The 10,589-nt window shown below is 35.4% G+C and overlaps 1 protein-coding gene across 1 annotated transcript; it reads right to left on the bottom strand.

Moving 5' to 3' along the window:
- Nucleotides 1–229: 229 nt before the first annotated feature.
- On the bottom strand, nt 230–1,636 carry LOC133204775 (uncharacterized). Its single transcript, XM_061340520.1, has one exon. The coding sequence runs from the start codon at nt 1,634–1,636 to the stop codon at nt 230–232; it is 1,407 nt and encodes a 468-aa protein (XP_061196504.1).
- Between the last annotated feature and the right edge of the window lie 8,953 nt (nt 1,637–10,589).

The raw sequence follows: 10,589 nt of genomic DNA, 5'->3' as shown, positions 1-10,589 counted from the left end.
TCCTTCCGCGACCTACAAATAGTGCTATTTAAAAAGTGAAAACAAAAATCTTTTGAATGAAAATAAATTTGATTTAATAAATTAAACAACAACATTTTAAGTATATGTGATATCTTTTAAAGACATTATTACAAATTTTATATATTAGAAGCAATATGTTTACGTTCAAAATGGGTCATTTGCATATATTGACCTACATATGCATTATATGTGAAGCATTTAGCCTAGCCTAGTCCGAGTCGGAGTCAATCACACGAACTCGTTTCCTGGATTGATAGGTATTGTTTGTAATATTAACTGTTACATTTCCATGAATTTGTGACCCGCTAAATATTGATCCCATAGATGTTGATGTCGAGCGCTGCATATTAACTTGGTTGTTTTGAGTTTCAATGGCGGTATTATCCGAAATTGGTCTCAAGTCGAAGAACGGCTGTGCGTGTGTCACTGTAGAGTTCCGCAGGGCTCTGGTTGATGATGATGTTTCAAAACGAGAATGGTTTTGTGTAGAAGCATTTGAGAATGGAACTAATGAGGATATATTGCTGGAGGAATTTGATAAAATGCTGCTTATTGCGTATTTCTGTGAGTCGTTTATTGTGCGGTAGTTATTCAATGACTGAATGTTTTTGTGACCTGTTACGTACACTTGTAATGTGTCAGGGACATTCGAATCCGTCATTCTTTGGACGAGAGTTTTACGGACACTTGTGTTGGTGATTTTCTTATTGTCAGGTAGGCCAGCATTTTTTGACATTCTTTTCATAAGGTCATTGAGTTTGTTGACGCCCATAGGGCTACATATAAACCATCGATCTTGCATTCTAGGACGTTTTTCGTTAGTAACGACTGAAATGTAAAAGGGGTCCTCATGTTTTGAATATCCTTCGGGACGTTTATCTCTATACAAAATATAGGTTGATACGGGACATTTTTCAGGGTTGGCAGGGGTTGCATACATGCGAGGTGGGCACGCCCGGCTATCAGTGACATCCACGCCGGTTCTAGTCTTGGTGGCCCTTTCATGGTACTCTAAGTAGTCGAGTTGAAGTGCCTCATCCCTTTTTAGGACTACATCCCCCCACCTCATGTTACGGTGTTCAGTTCCCCCTCGCATACCAAAATACAATGTGTTGTTAAACCAAAGAGTGCTAATCAAAGAGGTTGGTGTAGCTTTACCAAGTTGTTCAGTATTGTAAAGAGTTTCAATTTCGTCAGGTGTTAAAGAGTCGGACCTTTGGGGTTTATTTCCACGCCCTTGTGCTTTTAAATCCTTTTGTTTTGCCCTTAGGGCCTCTCTGCACCGTGCAAATTCAAAGCTTGTTATTAATGAAAACTGGTAACGATGACGTTTTAAGTGTCTTTCGAAGCTCCCTATCATTCCCCTAAGACTTGAGGGCTCATATTCTTCGCCAGATTTCGTGCGGACATTCACAATAAAGTTCGACAAGAGAGGGTCCAACTCATTTGGGGGTATATTGTAAATTTCTCTTGACTCCCCTTTAATTTCAAAATACTCACGTAAAATGTTCAAATGGCCCATTGTTTTTCGTAAAGTATTTGAGTTTTCATTTGCCTCAATAAAAGTGGATGTTTCCACACTTTTGAATCGCACACTTGTACTTGCACCCTCCATGATTTATTATTATTTATCATTGCAGACGATATTTGTTTACATGTAAAAAGTAGTACCGTTCACGGCGTAGTAATACACAGTGTAAGACAGAAAAATCTCACACTGCTGTCTCACACTGGACAGGTCTATCTAACACCGGTGATAATGCGAGAAAAAAAAATCCCGGAAGGAAACCTAAGCAAGAGCTGGTCAATGTGGGAAGGGAGAGGTTAAGGGTAGGGTGGTTGCCATTCCCTAGATAACGTAATATATGAAATGACCCAACTGAAGGTTATCCTTTAATTATATTTATATCGCAGAAGAGCTTCCGTATATTGTCCTAGTGAACATTAAAGTAAGCCGTCAATTGTAAAAGTCAGCGCTTCTCGCAAAAGTCCATTGGACTTTTACGAGAAGCGCTGACTTTAACTGTCTACGATTTTAACTTTTTAACCTGCGTTATGTATGGAGGTACGGAATAGATAATATATAAGAAAACCTTTACAGTTGTTATAGGTATCAACGTATGGTGTCAGGGGGGCGCTAACGTGATAACCGGTATACAATCAACGCAAGAGATGATGGGAGGCAGAATAACTTAAAATACGTTGTTAGCGAGGGGTAGTATCTCCTTTCAATCTCATTTGCTGAAGGAATCAAATAAGAAAGAAAAAAATTCCCGAAAGGAAAATTTGGCAAGAGTTGGTCAAGGTGGAAACGGAGGGGGCTGAGGATATGGTGGTTGCAGTTCCCGTCCTAGACAACGTAATATGTGCTTTGAAACGACCCATTATTACCTTTTGCTAAATATTTATATCTCAAAAAACCTCCCTTATATTGTCCTAGTGTAAAAGTAAGCCATCGACTGTAAAAGTCAGCGCTTCTCGCAAAAGTCCAATGGTCGCTCGAATTGTGACAACTTCACATCTATTTCAACAAAAGGAAAGGAAGAAATTAATTATATATGTGTCCCTGACTTTCTGCTAAACCAGTTTATTGTCCCCCGTTTTCGCGAAAGCAAGGGGACATTAAAACTCATTCGTCTGTCAGTCTGTCACAAAAACTTTACCCTTGGTCATAACTTTTGAATGAGAAAAGAAAGGCCTTTCATATTTCGTAAGTACATTACCTGTGACAAGACTTTTCCAAATATACTATGATTTTTTACCCCCTTGACCTTGAAAGTCGGCCTACTTTTCAAAAAATTTAATATTACTTCTACCTTGGTCATAACTTTTGACTGAGACGAGATAGGGCTTTCGTCTTTCACATGTATTATTTCGTGTGACAAGACCTTTCCAAATGTACCATAATTTTTTACCCTGTAACCTTGACTTTGAAGTTTGACCTATTTATAAATTTTTTTATTTTTCTTTGGTAATAACAATCGAATAAGAGAAAATAGTGAGTTCATATATGACAAGCGCATTACCTTTATCAAGAAGTTTCGGAATGTGCTATGATATTTGATATTTTATTTATATGATATTTAAATTTTAAGAAGTATATCATTGCTGCTAACTTTTAAAGGAGAGAAGAAAGATCATTCATGTTTGACGTGTGCATTACCTGTGACAAGACCTTACCAAATGTACTATGATTTTAACCCCCTCCGTGATCGGAAGGTCGTGTGTTCGAATCACGGCTGCGACTGACCCAAGTCGATAAAGATTGATAGCAACTGTTCCTTCGCCAAGCGCTCGGCACTTTGGAGTGAAAGTTGCGGGTCTTTCGTATAAGACCTTAACCAGAAGTCTCTGATGAGACTGTAGCTCTACTGGTCTTTACGTATAACAAAGGAAAAGTAGCACTTGGATTTGAAACTTTGCAACATGCAGCAATAAATAGAATTATGTATCTTAATGTAGTCTACTTGTGTGCCAAGTTATATTGAAATCAAACAAAAACTGAAGGAGGAGTAGCATTTTGAAAGTATTTCACAGAAATTTCTATTTTAAGTAACCATAGCAAACCATTCACTGAAATCAAAAACCGATATACACTATTATGTAACGTAGTGTAGTCGAATTGTGAGCCAATTAGAGTGAAATCAGACGAAAACTGTAGGAGGAGTAATGTTTAAAAGGAATTTTACAGAAATTTCTATTTTTAGTAACCATGGCAACACCGTTCATCAAAATCAAAAACTGATGCCCTTAATTATGTATCTTAGTTTAGTCTACTTGTGTGCCAAGTTATATTGAAATGAGACAAAAACTGTAGGAGGAGTAGCGTTTTAAAGGAATTTTACAGATTTCTATTTTTAGTGACCATGGCAAATCAAAAACTGATGCACTAAATTGTGTATCTTAGTGTAGTGTACTTGTATCGGTTTTTGATTTCGATGAACGGTGTTGGTTACTAAAAATAGAAATTTCTGTGGAATTCTTTTAAAACGCTACTCCTCCTACAGGTTTGGTCCGATTTCAGTACAACTTAGCAGACAGGTAGACTATACCGAGATACATAATTTAGTGCATGGGTTTTTGATTTTGATGAACAGTGTTGCTATGGTTACTAAAAATAGAAATTTCTATGAAATTCTTTTAAAACGCTACTCCTCCTCATATTTATAAAGAAGCAAATTTCGATATTGTAAAATCGATTTTGTTCAAATTATGACCCCCCCCCCCCAGGGGATGGAGGGGAGCACAACAGAGGACAGCAAAGCCATGATTAGTCATATTGTTATAGAAGCATCCTCAGGTGGTGTAGATTCAAATTTGTTCTAATTAAGGGTGGGTAGGGTGGGGGTACAATGAGAGATCAGGATTTACACAGGAAAACATAGGGGGAAAATCTTTAAAATTCTTCTACTTAAGTAAAGCAAAGCCATGATTAGTAATATTGATATGGAAGCATTCTGAGGTAGTGTAAATTAAAGCCCCCCCCCCCCCCTACTGAACTGATTTCTTGATTTCTGCTTCTTCCCAGCAAGTGTGCTCAGGTGAGCGATGTGGTCCTTGGGCCTTTAGTTTGTGTTTGTAAGAATTTTTATAAGGTTTTGGTCCAGTATAGGTTTGGTAATTTCAATTTAATCTGGTTGTTGAGAATATTGAAAACATTTAAAACTGATAATAATATTGAAGAGTCTCAGAAAATGAACTATGAATATAACTTGATATTAAATCAAAGTTCCTTTTAAATGCAGTTGTAATGATGAATCTAACAAGATTATGTTGTTACAGATACACTTCAACACACGTAAACTAAACTATGTATCATTTCCATAGCTACTAATTCCACTTGCTACATTTCTCTTCCTTTATTAAGTCCCATTCGAGAATTTTTCACTTATGTAGAGACGTCACCTTAAACCGGTGAAGGGCTTAAAATTTAGACTTCTACTCGGCACTCAGGCCCATTGAGCTGTGAGGAATCTTTATCATGCCAATACCTACCGTGGCACGGGTCCTGGGTCTCATCCGAAATACCCGTAACTTTCACTTCAGTTTGCCGAGCGTTTAGAGAAGGAATTATTGCTACCTTTTTTTAAACAGTGGTTGCTCTACCGACTGAGCTACCGTGACGTTATAAGTACAAACTAGTAGAGCTTAGTACAGTCTCAGTAGAGATTTCTGATTGATCCCTCATAGCTTCCCTTGACACACCGTCTGGTCACAATCAACCTTTGTTCCAAAAGTTATCAGTACAGGCTTTTGAAACATATACCAACTGACTGAATATTCTTTCAAAGTGCAGCTATTTATTGGTATTTTCACTACAGTTGGATGATTTTTTTTTTAATTTTATGTTCATTAGGACAATATATATAATTGTCTGTCTGATATTTCTTGTGAGACTGAGTTTTCTTTAAGTCTTTTTTTCATATCTCTTCCTATACACCATACACTTAACCACATTATTGCGGAATTGACCCTAGCTAGGTTTATAGATTTAAAAAATTCTCTGTGTCAATTTGTTGGACATACCGGTATAACCAGGAAATATACGCTAATAATAACCCCACAATTACGTTTTAAATTCCAAAAATTTACAAATATTCATAACAGGTAACTTATTTTAATATTTTAAACATTTTATCAAGTAAATAAGGAAGCTATAGATAAAACTGGAAGACATTTCTTTCCAGAGGTTTAAGATATGGATGACTGTTAGTGTCTGTAGCATTCAAATCATATGTAATATCAAAGGTACGTTCTCCTTTTTGGATACTTTAAAATGACACATTTAATCTAATAATCTTCAAAAATAGTATATTTACCGTTAGGATAATGATATTAAACCTTTTAGATGTGACGGTTTGCATAAGCTTCTTCACTGTAACAAATTAAAAATAGGGTTTCACCTCCGTATTCTTTTATATATATATATATATATATATATATATTTAAAGCTTGTTTTCATCGTTCCCTTTGCAGGGATGTACATGTAGCGTCGTTTTTCATTACCAAATTTTATTCATACACCTGCATTATCCTTATTTCACTATACTGCAACAAAAATGGGGGACAACCAGCCTTTCAATGAACATATGAACATTTTCAATAGTAAAAGTAATGTTTGGAAAAAAGAGCCCCCCCCCCCCCCCCCGCTTTATTTTTGCATTGCGTGATTTCAGAAATATTTACTTCAGATATTTAAAAACATACGTATATAAAGAAAAATATGTTCAAAATGTTTGTTATTTTTATTTTAAATTGTTCCACTCATCCTCAACCCTTTACAGAGATAGTGTGAAACTGAACTAAATTTTGAGTTAATTATAATGGACCAAAATAGTGAAATCTCTGAATTTTTTCAATTCGTCTTTTTAATAGGCATTGCTCCTATCATTTTAAAGCCTTCACCTAACCAAAGAGTAATGCAAATTTTAATTCGAAAGCGGACCAAGAAAAAGGGGTTTTTAGCTCTACTGGTCAGAGACCAGAAGAGCTTATGCGATAGTAAGGTGTCCGTCCGTCTGTCTGTCTGTCTGTCCGTCTGTCTGTAAACAATTTTTCAAAACGCTACTCCTCCTACAGTTTTGGTCCGATTTCAGTATAACTTGGCACACAAGTAGACTACACTAATATACATAATTTAGTGCATCGGTTTTTGATTTCGATTGACGGTGTTGCCATGGTTACTAAAAATAGAAATTTCTGTGAAATTCCTTTAAAACGCTACTCCTCCTACAGTTTTGGTCCGATTTCAATATAACTTGGCACACAAGTAGACTGCACTAAGATACACAATTTAGTGCATCGATTTTTGATTTCGATGGACGGTGTTGCCATGGTTACTAAAAATAGAAATTTCTGTGAAATTCCTTTAAAACGCTACTCCTCCTACAGTTTTGGTCCGATTTCAATATAACTTGGCACACAAGTAGACAACACTAAGATACATAATTTAGTGCATCGGTTTTTGATTTCGATGGACGGTGTTGCCATGGTTACTAAAAATAGAAATTTCTGTGAAATTCCTTTAAAACGCTACTCCTCCTACAGTTTTGGTCCGATTTCAATATAACTTGGCACACAAGTAGACTACACTAAGATACACAATTTAGTGCATCGGTTTTTGATTTCGATGAACGATGTTGCCATGGTTACTAAAAATAGAAATTTCTGTGAAATTCCTTTAAAACGCTACTCCTCCTACAGTTTTGGTCCGATTTCAATATAACTTGGCACACAAGTAGACTACACTAAGATACATAATTTAGTGCATCGGTTTTTGATTTCGATGGACGGTGTTGCCATGGTTACTAAAAATAGAAATTTCTGTGAAATTCCTTTAAAACGCTACTCCTCCTACAGTTTTGGTCCGATTTCAATATAACTTGGCACACAAGTAGACTACACTAAGATACATAATTTAGTGCATCGGTTTTTGATATCGATGGACGGTGTTGCCATGGTTACTAAAAATAGAAATTTCTGTGAAATTCCTTTAAAACGCTACTCCTCCTACAGTTTTGGTCCGATTTCAATATAACTTGGCACACAAGTAGACTGCACTAAGATACACAATTTAGTGCATCGGTTTTTGATTTCGATTGACGGTGTTGCCATGGTTACTAAAAATAGAAATTTCTGTGAAATTCCTTTAAAACGCTACTCCTCCTACAGTTTTGGTCCGATTTCAATATAACTTGGCACACAAGTAGACTGCACTAAGATACACAATTTAGTGCATCGGTTTTTGATTTCGATGGACGGTGTTGCCATGGTTACTAAAAATAGAAATTTCTGTGAAATTCCTTTAAAACGCTACTCCTCCTACAGTTTTGGTCCGATTTCAATATAACTTGGCACACAAGTAGACAACACTAAGATACATAATTTAGTGCATCGGTTTTTGATTTCGATGGACGGTGTTGCCATGGTTACTAAAAATAGAAATTTCTGTGAAATTCCTTTAAAACGCTACTCCTCCTACAGTTTTGGTCCGATTTCAATATAACTTGGCACACAAGTAGACAACACTAAGATACATAATTTAGTGCATCGGTTTTTGATTTCGATGAACGATGTTGCCATGGTTACTAAAAATAGAAATTTCTATGAAATTCCTTTAAAACGCTACTCCTCCTACAGTTTTGGTCCGATTTCAATATAACTTGGCACACAAGTAGACTACACTAAGATACATAATTTAGTGCATCGGTTTTTGATTTCGATGGACGGTGTTGCCATGGTTACTAAAAATAGAAATTTCTGTGAAATTCCTTTAAAACGCTACTCCTGCTACAGTTTAAGTCTGCTTCTAATATAATTAGGCATACAAGAAGACTATACTAAGATACATAATTTATTGCATTGGTTTTTGAATTCGATGAACAGTGTTGCCATGGTTACTTAAAATAGAAATTTCTTTGAAATTCCTTTAAAACGTTACTCCTCCTACAATTTTGGTCTGATTTCAATCTAATTTGGCACACAGTTAGAATACACTACGATACATAATATGTATTTCTGGGTTTTTTTTTTATTTGGGTGAATGGTGTTGTCATGGTTACTAAAAATAGAAATTTCCGTGAAATACTTTCAAAACGCTACTACTCCTAGTTTTCATTTGATTTCAATAAACTTGTCACAAAAGTAGACTACATTAAGATACATAATTCTATTTATTGTTGCATGTTGCAATGTTTCAAATCCAAGTGCTACTTTTCTTTTGTTATACAAACAGACCAGTAGAGCTACAGTCTCATCAGAGACTTCTGGTTTTATAATTATAATGTAAAACTAATATTTTCTAGCAGAACATAAGGAATAGATAAACAAAATTTTATTCCAAAATTGGTGTCCAGCACACAAATAGTAAGGAAGTTTAAGGTTAAAAGAAGTAGATGAAACATACAATGACCACAAAGCAACGAATAAGAGTGTGCAGAAAAGGATACAGTATCGCGATTACCTCACAGTTATCTAACTTAATCATAATGCCGCTCTTTTGCGGCGAAATCGAGGAGATTTCCGGGGCATAGCTAGACGGCTAGTGACAATGGAATGATTAGAACAATTAGTATGCCGAAAGTACTATGTTTTGCAAGGATTGAACTTCAGATAGTTGATTATCTAATTTGGAATGCTTAGAGTTTTTTTATCAGCTTCCAATAATAACGATTTTCAGAAAGAAATGGTTGAATTTAATTAAAAGAGTCTGCTTAGTGAAAAGATTATATAAAACTGTAACATTTGGGGACTAGCTTCTTGATAATGAAACCAGTGCAGTTTATTTCGGCGTTGTACTTATACAAAATTTATATATATATATATATAAATTTATATATATATATATGTGTGTGTGTGGATGGGTGTGTGCGTGCGGTTCCCGATACAATATCTAAATATAGTACAATACCATCAGTTTCTGTGGTTGGCACTGTATATGCATTCAGTAAATCTGGATCTTGCATTGTCGGGTGTTGCACCTACATTTTTAGCTATATTAATGCGGGTGTATGCCAAACCGATTTTGATGATTTTATTGATTTGAATATTTGTCAATATAGGTAACTAGGTTACTAGATTACACCTTTAATATTGCATTGATTTTACATATTCGTGAAGGGCACACGACTTATTTCAAGACTGGGCTTTCCAGCATGTGGAATATTGACATGTAAATTGACGTAAAATCAAAATACCCTATTCAGTCCGCCTTCTCTACCCATCTTCTTTAAAATAGAATGATAGGAGGTTCATTCGCTGAACGGATATAAAATTTATATAAAAATCGATGTAAATGAGGAAGGAAATCATAAAACTGGGAAGTATTTATATTTGCAGGCTTGGCCTTAATTTTGATTCAGCGAAGCGATGTACTAGTATTACAGTTCTCGAAATGTTAATGTACAAGGCGCTCTATATCCCTTAATTTTAAACTTGACTGTGAAACATTTTTATTCAAGATAGATTATGTTAAGTCTTATTGTATTATACGAAGGTTTTCGTTCAATCAATATGGATCAATGTATATACAGAACTTACAATTTTAGAAACTATAATATTTCGACTATTTACAAAAAAATGTATGACTTTACATGTATTTATGTCACGAAGAAGGTCGGTTTTGGTTTTCAGCATCAACAACATACATTTATGATAATGAAAAAATTGATTCTTTCCATGTTCAGTGTGAATTTACAATATTTTCATATGTCGACTCGATATATCCCAGTGAACTCGGAATAAAAACACCACACAGTCTACCTCATGAAATATGATGATTAACGAACAGTAGTCACCCTCAAAAGTCCATTGAAACAATTAATAGTATTTGGAGCAGAGCAAACATGCACCTCTAAAAATAACTGTTTCATATTTGGATGGTTTACTGACATAAACTGACACCTACATGTACATGTATATGACAATCGGGACGACTTCAGCTTTTCCATCTTCTGCTTCGATCCCTTGTTTATTTTATAACATGGTACTTATTTCTCCTACCTGATTCGATGCCCAAGATCATGCCCCGAGTACTATAATTGTAAACAGAGAAGGCTACTGACAAATAT

Source organism: Saccostrea echinata, unplaced genomic scaffold, assembly GCF_033153115.1.
Source record: "Saccostrea echinata isolate AGI-Se365-2 ecotype Australia unplaced genomic scaffold, CSIRO_AGI_Sech_v1 ptg000054l, whole genome shotgun sequence".
Lineage (NCBI taxonomy): Eukaryota > Metazoa > Mollusca > Bivalvia > Ostreida > Ostreidae > Saccostrea > Saccostrea echinata.
Note: the sequence above shows the minus strand (reverse complement) of the source record. Positions and strands in the feature narration are given on the sequence as shown.

Bases quoted from the DNA above. Each gene is read 5' to 3' on its own strand.
- LOC133204775 (XM_061340520.1), bottom strand. From the start codon at position 1,636: ATGGAGGGTGCAAGTACAAGTGTGCGATTCAAAAGTGTGGAAACATCC.